The sequence below is a fragment of the Bos indicus genome, chromosome X, assembly GCF_029378745.1.
Source record: "Bos indicus isolate NIAB-ARS_2022 breed Sahiwal x Tharparkar chromosome X, NIAB-ARS_B.indTharparkar_mat_pri_1.0, whole genome shotgun sequence".
In the NCBI taxonomy this organism is placed as follows: Eukaryota; Metazoa; Chordata; class Mammalia; order Artiodactyla; family Bovidae; genus Bos; species Bos indicus.
In genome coordinates this window covers 121,233,835-121,252,916 of record NC_091789.1, presented here as the reverse complement: position 1 = coordinate 121,252,916, position 19,082 = coordinate 121,233,835, and the positions used below count along the sequence as shown (strand labels likewise).

The 19,082-nt window shown below is 44.4% G+C and overlaps 1 protein-coding gene across 1 annotated transcript; it reads left to right on the top strand.

Annotated features, from left to right (window-relative positions):
• The first annotated feature begins 2,931 nt into the window (after positions 1–2,931).
• On the top strand, positions 2,932–6,982 carry LOC139180930 (melanoma-associated antigen B2-like). The gene is made up of 2 exons (XM_070783559.1): positions 2,932–3,043; positions 5,294–6,982. The coding sequence occupies exon 2, from the start codon at positions 5,356–5,358 to the stop codon at positions 6,559–6,561; it is 1,206 nt and encodes a 401-aa protein (XP_070639660.1). The 5' UTR covers positions 2,932–3,043; positions 5,294–5,355; the 3' UTR covers positions 6,562–6,982.
• Positions 6,983–19,082: the final 12,100 nt, after the last annotated feature.

Sequence of the window (19,082 nt, the reverse complement as noted above, 5' to 3'; positions counted from 1 at the left end):
ACCAGAAACTCAAAAGCTAGTGGGCTGACACTCTTTTCTGTGAGTCATGGAAACAGAGCTCATTTTATTGAAAGGGCATTCCATTCAGCGTTTTTGGCTCTGTTGATAATTCCACCAAAGTCTGTGAGGTGAGTCTATTTTATCTACTTTATCTATTTATCTATTTTATCTATTTATCTATTTTATCTATTTTATCACCATCACCTATTTTAGGTGATGGTGAAATTGATGAAGATAGGGGCTTATTTTATTTAGTTACTTATTTATTTGGCTATGCTTGGTCTTATCTTTGGCACGAAGGATCCTTGATCTTCCTTGCAGCCTGAGAGTTCTTTAGTTGCAGCATGAGGAATGTTTCAGTTGTGGCATATAGGATCTTTAGTTGTGGCTTGTGAACTATTACTTGTGGCGAAGCTGTTGTCTGTGGGACCTAGTCCTCTGATCAGCAGTGGAACCCAGGCCTCCTGCATTGGGAGTGCAGAGTCTTAACCCCTGGACCACTAAGGAAGTCTCTAGGAGTTGTTCAGATGAAAGAGCAGCCGGGAAGGAAGACAGAATTAGTCTCAGAATCAAATTTAGATTCTTTGAATTTCTTTCAGTTAAAAAAGTACCCCCACACTCAAAATACGATCTAGTAGTGGAAATGAAAGATTCTTTCTAAACAGCATTTTGGACTGATTTGGTGTTTCATGTCCAAGAATGCCACAGATTCTCTGACATCTCCTGGATTTAAAAGATTCCTCAGGGTCGGTGGTATCCTCCAGGATGAAACTAATCATACTCATAGTAAAAACATATATTGTGTAAAGTTTCAGTGTGGTCCAGGCCGTGTGCCAGGTGCTTTAGCTACATGTCACTAGCCCTACAAAAGCCACTTCACCTGAGGCTCCCCAAATTTGGGGATGGACCCAAGTCCTCACAACTGATAAGAGACAGAGCTGGGACTAGAGCACTGGTCTGATTTGTCCACAGCATGTACCCTTCCACTTGTCCCAGCCTGAGGTGCTCATGAGTCAATTAATTCACTGTCTTCTAGCACTCAAACATGTATCTTGAGTGACAGAAAGAAGGACTCTGTGGCGAAAACACTGGGATGGAATACATAGCTAATGCAATACAAACACCAAAATAATTAAGAGCTGTGATAAAGGAGAGAAGGGGGTAATGGTCAGTTAGCCTATGATCACCTGCATGTGCAAATTCAAACACCCTCAAGGTATTGAGGGCTTACAAGATTATCTGGCACTATCCTTCTATGTAGAAAGTAATTTTATTTGTTTTAATTAAAAATAGTTATTTCTATTTATTTTTTGACTGCTCTGGGTCTTAGTTGTGACACTCGGAATCTTTGTTGCCACATGCAGGCTCTTTAGTTGTGGAATGTGAGATTTTAGTTGTGGCACGTAAACTCTTAGTTGTTGGATGTGAGATTTTTAGTTGTGGCATGTGGGATCAAGTTACATGACTAGGAATCAAACCAAGGACCCCTGCATTGGGAGCACATAACCACTGGACCAACAGGGAGGTGCCGAGAATAAATATTTTAGAACTAACCCTAAATCTGGTGACTCATACGGTACCGAATGCGCCTGCAATGCGGGAGACCTGGGTTCGATCTCTGGGTTGGGCACAATCCCTGGTGGAGGGCATGTAACACACTTCAGTATTCTTGCCTGGAGAATCTGCATGGACAGAGGAGCCTGGTGAGCTACAGTACATGGGGTCACAAAGAGTGAGACATGACTGAGTGATTAAGCACACACCCTAAATCTGGCTGAAGAGCAGGAATATATCACCTCTATCTCTTTGACATCATAACATCTGTCCTGAGTTCCTTAATTTCTGCTGCATTTTCCTAATCTTATATCACTTTTGGGACTGAGACCCATTTTCTCCAAGATTTGCTAGAGGGTAACTGCTCACTGTTTGTAGGAATATGCATTCCCCAGGAAGCCTTTAATTGAGGGACAGAAGCTGATATGGGAACCTCCATGAAGGAGGACTAAGGAGACAATCACCCCTTGATATAGTGGTCACCCAAAGACTAAGAGGAATCTTAGATCAGTAGAAGGAGCAGTCCCAGGCTGTGGTAGATGTAGTGAGGCTGCTAAGCAAGAGGAATCAGAAGGACTCAGATTGCATCCCCACTGTCTATTCTCAGAGGCCCTGATGGACTAGGATCACCTGAATATCATCCTGACTTCCAACTTGGAATTCTCAGGAGACTAGGACTGTGATGTAAGACAAGAAGCTTCATAAAACAGAGAGTGGAGTTACAGGATTCATCATGTGTCAATGTGAGGACCTGAAAGTGGACTCACAGTAGCACACCCTATAAAAGGAGGCCCTGGAAAATCACTGATGCTGTGGTCCCCAGGAAGCTCTGGGCACAGATGTCAGGTTGATTTCTACCTCGAAAGTCTTAGCGAGGTGAGACCTCTGTCTAATATAGTCAGCTGCAGTTTCGCAGAGCGAGGGACCTGAATCCAAAGAGGACCTCACATGCAATGCTGAGTGTTACTGAGGACCCCTGCAGAGGGAGCCACTCATTCAACCTGTGTGATCTTAGTGAGGGCTGAGTCTCCTCTAGCCAGATCAGAACCCAGATCTGTAGATCGGAGTGTCTTGACCATAACCAGACTTAAGGTGAGGACCATCAGTGCTAGTGAGAGGATCTCTCCCCCAACGAAGGAGGCTCACAGAGTGGCAACCCACCTGACAAGCAGAGATGCTCAGAGCAGAGCTGGCCTCCCACCACTAGGGACTTGGGAAGGCGAGGGCGCTGTTTGGGAGCTGGAAGACACGAGTTCATAGGAGCAGGCATCTTGGGCTCCGATACACTGCACAAGGAGGACCCAAGGACGGATGAATATTGAGCTACTTGGGTTTCCGTAGCATACTGCCCCTGCCGTCATCCCTGGGAGATCCCACGTAGGACCTTACGCAGCTCCCTCCACTTCCGCTTTGAAAGCGAGCGGTTCAACTGGTAGCCACGGCAACCGTATGGCAGAGACTTAGTGTCCAGTACTCGTCTGGAACCAAGGTGAGGACCTGAATGTAGCTGAAGGGACTTTCCCAACCCTCCCAGTAATAAAAGTGACCCATCCACATCCCACCCCTTTGATATGGCTCTTATGAGTCCCTCAGAGCTATTGGCCGAATGTGTTTAGAGTGTCGAAAGCTATGGCATTGGTCTGCAGGGGTAGGTCCGGATTCTACCCTCGGAGGAGCTCTAGGACCTAGATGAGGGCCCTGAGGGTTGATGAGCAGACTTCGACACCGCCAAGGGGACCACACTGAACGGCCCCCATGTACTGGGCTCTAGGAGGCCCCGGGTAGAGCTGGCCAACTGTGGTGCCCCCTGGTGTCCACTGGAGGTGGTTTTGGGGAAGTGCGAGCCCTGCTGTAATGGAATAGATCTAGTTCAACAAAAGGGACCTAGTCCACAACAGTATTAATGGCTGTGATGCTGAGTGAGGATGGGGGCTCCTCCCATAAGAAATAGAGTCACAGAAAGTGCCAGTCCTATTTTGAGGGCTGGGAGAATTGGGTGTTTTGACATGACACTTCCTGGGACATCTCAGGGAAGTGAGAGACCAGGTCAGTGGGGGCAGCCTCAGGTTAACAAGGGAGGGTTTCAGGTGTCCTGGTGGATGGTGAGAACCTTGGGGGCTGTGGATGTTCCACACCACGTTATTCGGACCACATCTCCCTGTCGTCATCCCTGGGAGACCTCAAGGATAATGTCGGTCCCCAGTACGGGCTAATGGGGAAGTAAGGGTCTTGGTCTGAATGGAGTGGTCAGCAGAGGGAGAAACCTTAGACCCTGTCATGAGTCAAATGTAGAGCTTGGTTGCTTCTGTGTCCTGGCTATTGAAAATAATTCTGCAGTGAAGACAAGTACAAGTGTCTTTTTCCATTACCGTTTCCTCAGGGAATATGCCCACTAGTGGGATTGTTGGCTCATGTGGTAGTTTTATTCCTAGTTTTTTTAAGCAGAGTGAATTAATTCATAAAGTGGAAAGCCAATATCATATATTAATGCATATGTATGGAATCCAGAAAGATGGTACTGATGAACCTATTTGCAGGGCAGCCTGGAGATGCCGACATAGAGAATAGACTCGTGGACACAGTGGGGGAAGGAGAGGGAGGGGCAGATTGAGAGAGTAACATTGAAAACGTACACATTACCATATGGAAAATAGATAACCAGTGGGAATTAGTTTTATGACCAGGGAGCTCAAAGCCAGTGCTCTGACAGCTTAAGAGGGGTTTGACGTGGGAGGGAGTTTCAAAATGGAGGAGACATAGCTATATCTATGGCTGATTCATATTGATTTGTGGCAGAAACTGGTACACTATTATAAATTAATATTGTAAAAAATAAATTTATTTTCAAAAAGACATATAGGAGAAACCAGAAGCAAAAAAATATTTTAGCCCTTGAATTGGGATCTTGTGAGGGTCCACAGGGATATCAACCTGCCTGCACCAGATTTTGTTCTCAGGAGACCGTGTTTGGTGAGATAAGGTCATCTTCACTTCCTGATTTTGGAACACGGAGTCATTGGCTTTTACTATCAAGCAGTCTTTACTTCAGGAGAAAGTTGAGCTTCTCTACCAGGAGCCCAATTGAGGAACCTGAGTGAGGACTCAGTGCATCCATCCCACCCTCGGATTTCAGCCCAGGAAATCTCAGGGAAGGGCTGTGAGGCTGAGCACCTTCTTTGTTGTTTTATACGAAGTCTACAGGAGGGGAAATGTCTAGTCTGAAGGTGCAGACACCAGTCTGCAAATGGATAATGGTGCCCAACGTTTTAAGGAGCCAAGGTAAGGACCCTGAATGATGATCCCAGTGAACTCAGGATAGAAAAGACCCTAATGAGCTCTCAGCACTGGATATCTATCTCCTGGCAGGGAGGTCGACTGAGGCATCCCTTCCCTTACCTCTGGATCATGGGGAGGTCTAAAGTGTCTACATCAGAGTAGCAGAGGGAAGGGTGCCAAGGCTCCACCAGGACTTGACGTGATAATACTGAAGTAGAACTTAGAAAACCCCAGTGCTGGCACCTGAGTAAATCCAAAGCAGGGCTGAGAGGACGCAGAGAAAAAGTTAGGCCACTATTCTTCCTCTGGGATTCTCAGGGGCCAGGCTGAGCAGGAAAACAGGAGCCTTGTGGGTTCCTAGAGCAGTGTGCTCAAGGACACCTGCAGAGGCGGCCTTTGATTAAGCCAAGGTAGAGTCTCCCTGTTTTAAGGTGCTCATGTCACCTCATTCTCCATCCTCCAGGTGCCCCCAATCACCTGTCTCTTGGCCCAGACTCCTGCCTGCGGTCCCTGCCCACAGCCATCATGCCCCGTGGGCAGAACAGTAAGCACCGTGCTCGTGAGAAACGTCGCCAGACCCAAACTGAGACCCAGGGTCTTCATGATCAGGCTACCACCTCTGGGGGAGAAGAGACCACCTCCTCCTCCCTTCCTGATTCAGAGAGTGCTCCCTCAAGCTCGTCTGCTGCTGGTACCCCGAAGGGGCCTCAGGGAGCCCACGGCACCACCAGTGCTGCTGCAGGTGCTATACGCAAAAGATCTGGTGTCAGTGGCGCAGCACGCTCGAGATCTGGAGTAGGTGCCGAGGGCCAAGTTCAGGAAGGTGAAAATTCCTCCCAGGCCTCAGCTGCTGCTGTGAGCTCTCACACAGATATTCTGACCAGGAAGGCAGAGCTATTGGTGCCGTACATGCTGTATAAGTATAAGATGAGGGAGCTCATTAAGAGGTCCGAAATTTTGAAGGAAATCAATAGAAGGTACAAGGAACAATACCCTGAGATCCTTAGAAGGGCCTCCGAGCACATGGAGATGGTGTTTGGCCTGGTGCTGAAGGAAGTCAGGCCCAACGGTCACTGCTATACCCTGGTGAGCAACCTAGATCTCAGCGACAGTGAGTCTATGAGAGGTGACTGGGGGCTGCCGAAGAATGGTCTTCTGATGCCTCTGCTGGGTGTCATCTACCTGAATGGCAACCACGCCCCTGAGGAGAAGATCTGGAAGTTCCTGAATATGCTGGGCATCTATGATGGAAGAAGTCACTTCATCTTTGGAGAGCCCAGGAAGCTCATCACAGAAGATCTGGTGCGGGATGAGTACCTGGAGTACCGCCAGGTGCCCGGCAGCGATCCCCCTCGCTATGAGTTCCTCTGGGGTCCTAAAGCGCTCACAGAAACGAGCAAGATGAAAGTCCTGCAGTTTTTGGCCAAGGTCAAGGATTCAGTCCATCCTGCCTTCCTGCTGCAATATGAGGAGGCTTGGAGAGAGGAAGTAGAGACCACCGGAGCCAGAAGTGAAGCCAGGGCTGGCACTTCTGCCTCAACCAGGCCTGGCACTGCCGCCTCAGCCGCTGCTGGCCCTTCTGCTTTGGCCAGGCCTGGCACTGCTGCCTCAGCCGCTGCTTGCTCTTCTGCCTCAACCAGGCCTGGCACTGCTGCCTCAACCAGTGCTGGCCCTTCTGCTTTGGCCACTGCACGCCCCAGGGCCACATCCAGCCGCTCATCTCGCCCCTAGTGTGATCTGAAGCCTGTTGTTCACTTTGTGGCTGGACAAGCCGGTCAACCTGTGTTCCTGGTATGCATCAATAACTTGTTGACTTTATTTCCCCCAATTTTCAGTTATTAAAATTTTTCAACAGAAAAGTCATTTAGATTCATGATATAAGTATATGAATAATATGGGTCACACACACTTTGCTGTTTGTCAAATTTAGGAGTAAGAATTTTGTGTTCTCAAATAAATATTGTAAATCCTCACATCACTTTTGTGATCCAGGATGAGAATAACATCACTTTAGGATGAGACTGTCCTTAGAGATGTGAAAGACGCCATGCTAATAGAGGCTCAGAACATTGATACATTGTTAGGGAGATAGCTGAAATTTCTTCAGTTTTTGGATGGCTTTACTCTATGTTTAGTCTCCCTTTTTGTAAATGTAAAAGACACATACTTGCCTCTGCTTATGGTTTATGGTTTTCAAGAATGTTTGAGATATAAATTATAGCAAATGATTTATTCATGGCTCTTCTTTTACACAAATATTGAGAATCTGCTCTTAAGAAGTCTTCATGCTTGTACTGGTGATGTTTAGTCAAAAAAAGTCCTAACCTCTGTCCACTCATTATAGTTTCTCAGAGATGCTGTCATTCTATGGAAGAGGCTGAGATACTCTCTACTTCAGGAAGAACAAGAAAGAAGCGGGTAAAGAGGGCTTGGAGAGAACATATTACTTTGGTTTCATTCCTAAGCGGAATTTTGGCTGATTTCGAAGGTTGGGTCTTTTTTTTCCCCCACTTGGAACACTGCATAGTTTCTGACATCTCATATATTGAAAAAAAATCCAGCTGATGTAGCATCTGAGGTCAAGATAATCATAGTAATAACTGCTATTGCTCCTAATGTCTCAATAGAGACAGACGCCATGACATAAGCTTTCCATAAATACTTATATACCACCAATCTGACACGAAAGGGCTTATCAAACTTACTTCACAGGGGAGAGCCCAAGACTCATAGAGTTTGGTCTTATGCTGAAATACATAAGGCTGGTAAATGACAACTGGCAATAGACTCCTGCTCTACACTACTTTACCCACTCCAGTGTTCTTGCCTGGAGAATCCTAGGGACGGGGAAGCCTTGTGGACTCCCGTCTATGGGGTCGCACAGAGTCGGACATGACTGAAGCAACTTAGCAGCAGCAGCAGGCTTAGCCTATTAGCCTTAGCATAGCCTCACTTATTCTTTAGGCTTCTCAGAGACCTAAGAAACTTGGTCTCAGCGCAGAGTTCTGAGGTTGGTAAAGAGAATCAATCTTGCAGAAATGGTGATTATCCTGAATGAGGGTGATGGAAAGACCCATCCAGAACAGAAGGATCCTGTTAAGACCCGTCCTCATTGGCAAGCCCATGAAGTCCAGAACTATCTGGGCTGCTGTGGTTAACACTCTCAACTCAGGTCCTGGGGAGGCGGGGACATTGGGAATCTGCAGAGAATAGAGCCCCAGGAAGGGTGCAGAGTCAAAGTGAGGACCCAGAGTGTGGACATGAAGCCCCTCAATCCACAGCCGACAGGGCTACACTTAGTCCCTCCTCTCCAGTTAGCCCTGGGAGGCATAGGGAAGTGCTGGCCAGCTCAAGGGCCCCGTGACTTCTGCCTGGAGGGTTTCAAGAAGATGACCTTGGTTTATAGGCTGGCTCTTCATCAGAGAGTGGAAATCCCAGGCATGACATGTGTACAGTCCTGTATGAAGAGTGTGGCAACCAACTACCCCATTACAGATAAATCCTTAGAAAGTCCTGCAAATGTAATGGGCCCTGGGAGGGAACAGGCAGGGCTTTCAGACTAGGTTTATTCCTTAGTTTCTGAAGGCGAATGGCTTCAGGGCCTTAAAGTCCTTCTGCTATTGGAGGGAGGCTGTATCAGCTGAGGAAGGGTACCCCGTTCCTAACAGGAGTCAACTGATGATACTGACCGACAGCAAAGGATCCCTCCCAGAAAGAAGGGGGCTACAGAGGGCACTGTCCCTGTTGTCAGGCCTGAGACTGTGCCACTTAGGCCTGGTGACATGGTGAGTCCTACTCACTTCCTCCCAGAGGATCACATGGAGGTAAGGAACCTCATCCTGATCAAAGGGACCAGCCGAAGCTCAGCAGAAGAATGATTTCCATGTTGTGCCAGAAGTCAAGGTAAGGACCCTGAATTCTTGAAAAGACCACTCGCCTCAAAGCAGTTGGGGCAGAACATATTCCTTCCACTCCTGTTAGCCTCAGAAGACCATGGCCTGTGGTGGCCCTATGAGGCAAACTCCTCTTCTTCCTCAGGGATCAGGGAACTATTGGCCTGGGTGGAGAAGCTTTAAGGCAAGTCAGGGAATGTTTCCAGTTGGGGAATATTTCCAGGTTCTTTCCAAGACGGTGAGGACAGCAAAGAACGTGGGAACACAAATACCAGGATGGCCACACAGTATTTTCCCTACTCCCAGCCTAGAAGACCTCAGGCAGATTTACCAGGACAAGGGGCCCTTCAGCTCTGACCGAGGAGTAGCAGGAAAGTCAGGGTTTTGTCTGATGGTGGTGTTCCCATGTCTACAGAAGGGGGAGTCTTGGGCTTGGCTGAGAGTCAAATTTGGGACACCGATTTGGAACCCTGAGAGGAACTGTCTGTCATTCCCAAGGAGCTTGCCATAGCTTTCATTCTTGTGAGACTATGGGTAGGGGTGGCTAGATAAGGCCATTCTTATTTCCTCCTCCAGGTTCACAGGGAGGTATCGGGCTTACTATGAGGAGATAGGCCTCAGGTCAAGAAGGAGGGGATTCCCCAGGCCCCACCAGAAGTCAGATTGTGAAGCCCGAGTGGAGACTGAGGGGTCTACTCACCCCTGAATAGAGGGAACAAAGGAGAGCCATGCCCTCCCTTTTGATGTCAGTTCTAGAAAGCTCAGGAGAAGACTGTCAGGCAAGGCTCTCCCTCACTTCTTTATACCAGGCCTTCTTCTTGTTGAATTGCTAAGTCATGTCTGACTCTCTTGTGACTCCATGGACTGTAGGCCACCAGGCTCCTTTGTCCATGGGATATTCCAAGGAAGAATTCTAGGCTGGGTTGCCATTTCCTCCTCCAGGGTATCTTCCTGACCCAGAGACTGAGTCTGCGTCTCCTGCAGCTCCTGTATCACAGGCAGATCCTTTCCTGCTGAGCCATCAGGGAAGCCCTATATCAGGCCTAAGGGAGGTGAGATCTTCGTTGGAAAGTATAGCCACCAGTCCTGAGAAGGGATGGGGTATGGTGCCTCCCAGGCACTGTGGCAGATGGTTTACAGTTACCACCACATGCCAGCAGTCCTTCCAGACAGGGCTTGTCAAACTCCCTTCACAGTTAAAGAGCCCGAGGCGCTCTCAGAGAGTTTAATGATGTGACAAACTTTTCCATGGCTGTTTAAGTGACAGGGATGGCCATAGGCCCTTGATTTGAGTTGGTCTAAAGCTCACCCTCTCACTCCTGGAAGCCTCCTCTGACCTTGTGCTCTTAATTCCCTTTTTATTCTCATTACTGTGAAATGTATGAAGCATTAAGAGGGACTCTCAGGTCCAACTATTATATTGTAATACATAGCCAGAGCAATAATGATAATAATGCCAAACTAAATGTGACATTGAAGAGAGGAAAAAAGAGATATTTAAGTGAGTAGATCTGATGTTAAGTGGTTTTACCACAACAATCATTTGAAAAGTTGATTGTCTTGCTCCCTCTCCAGGACAGAGGAAGATGATTAAGTGCAAGCATTTAGAGAACTCTTTTATAATGTTAGTGAGAATGTCAATGTGTGCAACCATTGTGGAAAACAGTATTGAGGTTCCTCAAACAATTAGAAATTGAATTACCATATGATTCAGCAAGCCCACTTCTGGGTTTTAATCCAAAGAAATTAAAATTAGACTCTCCAAGAGATACTTTCATTCCCATATTCATTGCAGCATTATTCACATTAACCGATACAGGGAAGCAGCCCAAGTGTCCGTTGATGTATCAATGGATAGATATATGATATATACATATCATGGAGTGTTGTGTGTGTGTGCATCCTCAGTCACTCAGTTGTGTCTGATTCTTTGTGACCCCATGGACTGCAGCTCACAAGGCTTCCCTGCCCTTCACTGTCTCCAAGAGTTTTCTCAGACTCATGTCCATTGAGTCAGTGATGCCATCCAACCATCTTTCCTTCTGCTGCCCCCTTCTCCTCCTGCCCTCAATCTTTCATTCCTAGCGTCAGGGTCTTTTCCAATGAGTCCGCTCTTCGCATCAAGTGGCTGGAGTATTGGAGTCAGATTCAGCATCAGTCCTTCCAATAAATATTCAGGGTTGATTTCCTTTAGGATGGACTGGCTTTATCTCCTTGCTGTCCAAGAGACTCTCAAGAGTCTTCTCTAAGACCACAGTTTGAAAACATCAGTTCTTCAGCACTCAGTCTTCTTTATGGTCCAACTCTCACATCCATACATGACTACTGGGAAAACCATAGCTTTGACTATAGGGACCTTTGTCGGCAAACGGATGTCTTCATTTTTTAATACACTGTCTCGCTTTGGAGCCTTAGGAAAATGCAGAACCTTCAGCGCGAGGTCATTTCAAGGGAGGTTGCCTGGTGGGTAGAGAGACAGTGGGAATGGTGAGCACAGCCAGATCCTCAGATGGAGGGCCTGAGAGAATCCACAGTCTCCTGGACTGGTGACCTTTACCCTGGGTTGAGGGAGCCAGAGACCTCTCCTTAAGGACCTACTCGATTATTTTATCTTGTGTGTAATTGGGCAAATTCTAGGCAAGTTCTAAATTTCTTGTTTGTACTTTAATACGTGGAAATACTCGTTATTTAGATGAACGGGTATCTGGGAGGGAAGATACTGGTCAATGACAAAAATTCTAAGAACTCTTGAGTTGTTTCCAACTGGGAAAGATTCTACCTCAAGCACATTCTATGTCACATCCTCTGGTGTGAATGTTACATGATTGTCCTTGCTAGGCAACATTTAGTTCACTGTGATTTTCTTTGTCTTGGAGTTTGGGTAATGTGCTAGAGTCAGGGGCCTAGTGAAACAGCATGTGAAAAAATTGACCAGCTTAAACTGGTTTGACCTACTAATTGAAGACTAGCCAATTAGCGTCCAAGTTAGAAATTCCCGTGACCCCTTAGATTGCACCCAGGCTCCTGGATTGAAGAGAGATTTGATACCTTGCCTCCTTCATTAGTTGGCCTTGCAGTAAAGCTCTTTTCTCTAAAGTTCTTGCCATAAGTATTGGCTTCTGTGCACATCTGTCAGTGAACCCATGTTCAGTGAGTTAGAACAGCCCAGTTGAGATTTAGGACTTGTGACCATCTTTCTGAGGTACTGTAGCCCCTGGCAGACTGTGGGTTCTCAGCACCCACCCTGAATGTCCACCTCGATTGAGTTTTGTCTAGAGAGTCACCTTCCGGGTTCCTGCTTTCTCACCATGGCACACCAGGATCCTCGGGATACTTTTACTTTTAAGAAAAGAAACAGCTCCTAGAGCAGACATCTTTGGGGTGAGTAAACTCATTATAATGTCCCGGTAGCTAAATGTGCTAAATGTAGTTAAAATGTGTCTGTGGTCTAATAATCTCATCAGGACTGTGGGTTAGACAGGATGAGATGGTTGGATCTCATCACCAACTCAGTGGACATGAATTTGAGCAAATCCCAGAAGATAGTGAAGGACAGGGAAGCCTGGCATGCTGCAGTCCATAGGGTGGCACAGAGTCAGACATGAGAGAGCAACTGAGGAACGACAACAACACTGTGGGTTAAAGTCCCACCTAGGGGATTTTCTTCTGTATGGTTCGAATCCAAGGCAACAACTGTGGGTTAGAGACCCACCCCAAGAGGACAATGCAAAAGATTAAATCTGCTGAGGTACTCAAAGGATTGGTTTAGAGTTCTGAACATTGGGATAAGGTCTCAGGCCTTTAGATTTGCTTGCCTATGTTGTCTATGTCTGACTGTTATATGTGTTGGGATTGCCTAATAGGCGTTGGCTATTGGATCACTGTGGCAAAACTTTATGAAATCTTATATGAGTGAGGGTTCTCTGAATCAGGAGATAAAACACCTTGCTCTTGGACTAGAAACCTTGCTTTATGGAGGTGACAGTTTTTCACCCATGCCTTAGGTGATTGCCCAGAGGTATTGTTACAGATGTATATTCCTTTCAAAAAAAAGAAAAATTATTGGAGATTGTTGATTTAGAGTCTTTTGTTAGTTTCAGGTGCATGGCAAAGTGATTCAGTTATACTTACATTCAATCTTTTCCAGATTCTTTTCCCATATAGGCTATTACAGAATATTGAATATAGGAGGTCCTGTTCAGTTATCTATTTTCTATATTGGTTGTGTGTGTATGTTCATCTTAAGCTTCTAACGTATCCCTCCGCACAAAGTTCTCCTTTGGTAACCATCAGTCTGTTTTCAAACTGTGTGAGTCTGTTTCTGTTTTGTAAATAAGTCAATTTGTGTCATTTTAAAAAATTCGATTGTACCTATGAGCAATATACTACGGTATTTGTCTTTGTCTGACTTAGTCTGACAATCTCTAGGTCCATCCATGTTGCTGAAAATGGCATTCTTTCATTCTTTTCTATGGCTGAGTATTCTTCCATTGTATTTATGTATCACATCTTTTTCATCTGTTGATAGACCTGTAGGTTGTTTCCATGTCTTGGCTATTGTAAACAGTGCTGCAAGGAATATGGGGGTGCTTGTTCCTATTCAAATTATGGTTTTTGTTAGATGCATGCCCAGATAGTCTATTTTTGAAAATTTACTGGAGTACAGTTGTTTTACAATGTTGTATTAGTTTCAGGTGTATAGCAAAGTGATTCAGTTATACATATATATACATTCATTAATTTTCAGTTTCTTTTCTCATATAGGTAGTCACAGAATATTAGAGTTTCCTGTGCTATGCAGGAGGTCCTTATTGATTATCTATTTTATACATAATGGTGTGTGTAAATTCATCCCAAGCTCCTGTTTTATGCCTCCCTCACTATACTTCCCCTTTAGTAACTGTAAGATTGTTTTCAATATCTGTAACTCTTTCTGTTTTGTAAATAAGTACATTTTATCACTTTTTAAAATTAGATTACACATATGAGGGATATATTTGTCTTTGTCTGACTTACTTCACTTAGTATGACAATCCCTAGATCCATCCATGTTGCTAGGAATGGCATTCTTTCATTCTTTTTTATGGCTAAGTAATATTCCTTTGTATTTCTGGACCACATATTTATCTCTTCCTCTGTTGATGGACATTTAGGTTGCTTTCATGTCTTGGATATTGTAAATAATGCTGCAGTGAACATTGGGGTGCTTGTACATTTTTTCAAATTATAATTTTCTCTGGATATATTCCCAGGAAGGGAATTGCTAGATATTATGGTAATATTATTTTTCTGTTTTATTTTATTGGAGTATAATTGATTTACAATGTTGTGTTAGTTTCAGGTGTATAATAAAGTGATTCAGTTATAGATACATATATATTCATTCATTTTTAAATTCAGGTTACTACAGAATATTGAGTAGTGTTCCCTGTGCTATACAGCAGGTTGTTTTTGGTTATCACTGTCATACATAGTAATTGTGTATGTGGGCTTCCCAGGTAGTGCAGAGGTAAAGAATCCACTGTCAATGGTGGAGACACAAGAGAAGTGGGTTCAATCCCTGGGTCGGGAAGATCCCCTAGAGCGGGAAATGGCAACTCACTCCAGTATTCTGGCCTGGAAAATTTCATGGACAGAAGATCCTGTTGGACTACAGTCCATGGAATCAAAAAGAGTCAGACACGACAGTTGTGTATGTTTATCTCAAGCTCCTAATGTATCCCTCCCCCAACATTTCTCCAGTGGTAACCATAAGCTTGTTTTCGATATCCAGAAGTCTGTTTCTCTTTTGTAAATAAGTTTATTTGTGTCATTTTTTAAAAAATTAGATTCTACACATAAGTGATATCATATGATATTTGTCTTTCTCTTACTTTACTTAGTATGACATTCCCTAGGTCCATCCATGTTGCTGCTGCTGCTGCTAAGTCACTTCAGTCGTGTCTGACTCTGTGCGACCCCATAGACGGCAGCCCACCAGGTTCCCCCATTCCTGGGATTCTCCAGGCAAGAACACTGGAGTAGGTTGTCATTTCTTTCTCCAATGCAGGAAAGTGAAAAGTCAAAGTGAAGTCACTCAGTTGTGTCTGACTCTTCTCGACCCCATGGACTGCAGCCTACCAGGCTCCTCCATCCATGGGATTTTCCAGGCAGGAGTACTGGAGTGGGGTGCCATTGCCTTCTCTGCCATGTTGCTGCACATGGCATTATTTAATTCATTTTTATGAGTGAGTAGTATTTCACTTTATATATGTACCACATCTGCTTTATTTTTTCCTCTGTTGATGGACATTTGGGTTACTTCCATACCTTGGCTAATATAAATAGTGGTGCAATGAAGATTGAAGTGCATATACATTTATGAATCATGGTTTTCTCTGGATATGTGCCAGTAATGGAATTGCTGGATCATATGGTAACTCTATTTTTAGTTTTTTCAAGAAACTTCCATAATATTCTCCATAGTGACTGTATCAATTTTCATTCCCACTAACCGTGCAAGAGAGTTCCCTTTTTTTCACACTCTCTCCATCATGTATTGTTTGCAGATTTGGGGATGATGACGATTCTGGCTGATGTGAGGTGATACCTCATTGCAGTTTTGATTTGCATTTATCTGATAATTAGTGATGTTGAGGATCTTTTCATGTGCTCTTTGGATATCAGTATGTCTTCTTTGAAGGTGTCTTTATTTATATCCTCTGCCAATTTTTGTTTGGATTGTTTATTTGACATAGAGTGTATGAGCCTTTTATATATTTTGTAGATTAATCCCTTGTTGTTTGCTTTATTTGCAAATATTTCCTCTCATTCTGTGAATTGTCTTTTTCTTTATGGTTTCTTTTGCTGTATGGAAGCTTTTAACTTTAATTAGATGTCACCCATTTATTTTTGTTTTTATTTTCATTACTCTAAGAGGTGAATCAGAAACCATATTGCTAAAAAAAAAAAGTAGTGCTGGAGAGAACAAGATGGCAGAGGAGGGGGTGGACATGGAGTATATCTCTCTCCACAGATACATCAGGAATACACCTTCAGACACAGAAATGCATGCAGAACACCAGCTGAGAGCAGATAGGAGTACCTGACCAGTGGAAAAGAATATATAGACCCATGCAAAACTTGGTAGGACAAAGGAACTAGAAGGAAAAACAGGAGTGTTAGTAGGACAGGACCTCCTTTTGGTGGGTAGGGGAACTGAAGCAGGGGTCTGATACCCAAGTCAGGACAATTGTCTGAGTCAGAGGAGAAACAGTTAAGGCTGAGAGTGAAACAGCTGATCTGTGGCAGCCTAAATGAATGAGAATCAGACAGTCCTTGTAGCAGCCATATATACCCCGGACAGGGTCATAGATCCCCTGGAAGGTGCAGCAGCTGGGAGCTTAGGGATTGTGGAGCAATCTCAGGACGAGGGCTGCTGTTGACCACAGGGAGATGGATCAAGGGGATGTGAGGGAGGAAACTGTGGTGGGAAATGCCTGTGGAGGTAAGCCAGGTAGCCATGGAAGCAAGGCGATACTGCTGAGTCATGTGTAGGAGGTGGACCCATCACCATAGCCTCTCTCCCCTCACATGCCGGCATTGGCACCTGAACAGTAGAGAGGCTGGCACATAAAACACTTGATGCTCTGAACTACAGAATAGGACCCCACCCAGGGTGCTCCTTGAAGTGACTGATGCCCTGAACAACAGAGAAGGACCCCAGGCAATGGCGCCCTCTTAAGTGCCTGAACGGGCGGAGCTATGGAGAAAGACTGGCCAAAGAGTCCTTGTGATAGCCAGCTACAAGAGACTCGAAAAAAGACTGATAGGGCCATAATTGCTGCGGCAGAGGCAGTCCGTGTCCCAGGGACTTGGCACCGCCAGGGTCCCTGCAAACCAAGCAGCTGCACCACCTTCACACTCAAATCTCACTGGGGCAGAGCTGCCACAGGCCAAAAAAATCTTGCGTCTGCGTGCAGGATGGCTTTGGTAGTGTCAGACTCTTGCAACCCTGTAGACTGTGGCGTGCCAGGCTTCTCTGTCAGGGAGGGGGGCTCTCCAGGCAAGGACACTGGAGTGTATTGGCCAATACTGGTTGCCATACCCCTCTAGAGCACTATATTTCCTGCTGCCCTAGCCACCAACTCCCCTGAGTACCTGGTGCTGCCAGAACCCCTGCGACCCAAGCAGCTGTACCACCTCCACACCTGGCCTTCTCAGGGGCAAACCCAAGTCCTGTAGGGCAGCCTAAGGAGTAAACCCCAGTGGATGACCCACATGCAGAGGTGGAAATAAAACCACAATTGAAACCCAGGGGCAGTGTGACTAAGGAAGAAGACCCAAAACCCTCCCACCAGCTGTACAAGCTGCAGATGAAATCCACACAATCAACTAGGCAGACTCTGTGTCTATGAAATATATAGAAGGTCATTGAGAGCTCCCACAAAAGAAAATGCACTAGTTCTGATAGCTGTGGACATTGGAGGCAAGAACACAGAGTAGTAGGACCAGATTAGAATCTGAGCTGCCCCCACAGCAGGTCCAGAGACCAGCACAGTGTTGGAGGGCATCCTAGGGAGGTGAGGTGGACTGTGGCTCCCAGCGAGGGAAAGGACTCTGACAGCAGTGACTCAAGAAAACATTCATTATTCTTATTTTTTGACTTATTCTGTAGATTCTTTTGGATTTTTTTCTTCTTCTTCCTCCCCCGCGCCCCCCCACTGTTGTAGTTGTCGATTTTAGTGGCACAATGAAATCTAATTGAGGTTTTGAGCTTTTTTTTTTTTCTTTTCACAGTCACATTTTTTATTGTTGTTATAAACCCCTGCCTCTACATTGGGCCTTTGTGGTTATGGGGAGTTTTCCTTATTTTTTTTCTTTTCTCTCTTTTTAATTTTAATTTTTACTTTTTTAAACCTATTATTTTTTCTAAATTTATTTCTTTGTTTGTTTTCCTACTGTTCTTTCCCCCTTGCAGTTAATCTTTAATGTATATACATCTTCTTTATCTACCTCTATTTAACTTTGCATATCTATTCTTTCTTTCTTTCCTTTCAACGTATGTTAATTTTATTTTCATTGCTTTAATTCCCCAGTTGGCACCTTGCTTTAGTTTTGTTTTCCAGTTGTGCTTTAGTTAGTTTTGTTCTGCTAGGCATAATTTTTGGTTTCCTTTGTTTGCCAGGTCAATCTACTGTACTTTATTTTCATTAGACTTTTGATTTTGCTTATGGGTATATATGTATTTATGGATATTCAGTCAAACTTTTTATTGTTATAAACCTCTGCATCTACATTGGGCTTTTGTAGTTCTGTGGAGTTTTCCCTTTTTTTCCTTTTTTCTTTCTTCTTCCATTTTTTTCTTTTCTCTTTTTTTATACTTTTAATTTTTAAAAACCTATTATATTTTTCTACATTTATTCCATTGTTTGCTTTTCCTACTGTTATTTTCCCCTTGCAGTTGATTTTTATATAAACCTTCTTCTTCTACCTCTGTTTAACTTTGCATATCTATTCTTTCTTTCTTTTCTTTCTTTCCTCTCAAAATATTTGTTAGTTTTGTTTTCAGCACTTTATTCCCCACTTGGCACCTTGCTTTAGTTTTGTTTTCCACTTTGTGCTTTAGTTACTTCTGTTATTAACTGGTAAATATAATTTTTGATTTCCTATGTTCACCAGATCAAATACATCCTACTTTATTTTTGTTGGAATGTTTTGACTTTGCTCATGGGTGTATATATGTATATTCCATTATTTTAATTATTCTTTTCCTGATTTTCTAACAACCATTTGTCTGGGGTTCATCTTTGGTTTCTTGTTTTGGGGTATTTCTTTTAATCTCACTAAATGCTATAACAAACCACTTGTGGAATCTTCGTTTCTGACCAAAGATCAAGCCCTGAGCCTTTGGAGTGGGAACACTGACTCCAAGACCCTAGACTACCAGAGAACTAACCCTAGGGAGTATCAAATACTGAGAACTCAGACAAAGAAAAACGCATGAAGACCCAGCATCACCCAACCACCAGTAGCACCCTGAGCAGGATGCCTCATCTAAAGAACAAACAAAACAAATACAAACCCAATCATCAGCAGACAGGATTAACAACCTCACTCAGCCTTGCCCATCAGAGGAAAAACTAACAAACAAACAAAAAACAAAATCTCACCCTAAATAAAGATTACACAAACCACTGGACCAACCTTAGGAGGGAGGGCAGAAACCAAAAGGAAGAAAGAATTCAACCTTAGAAGCCTGGGAAAAGGAGACCTCAAACACAATAAGTTAAAAAAAAAAAAAAAGGCAGATAAATACTACACAAATGAAGGAACAAATTAGAAACTCAGAAGTCCAAATAAATGAAGAGGAAATAGTCA

Excerpts from the sequence above, each read along its gene's own strand:
- LOC139180930 (XM_070783559.1), top strand. The coding sequence starts at position 5,356 with ATGCCCCGTGGGCAGAACAGTAAGCACCGTGCTCGTGAGAAACGTCGC.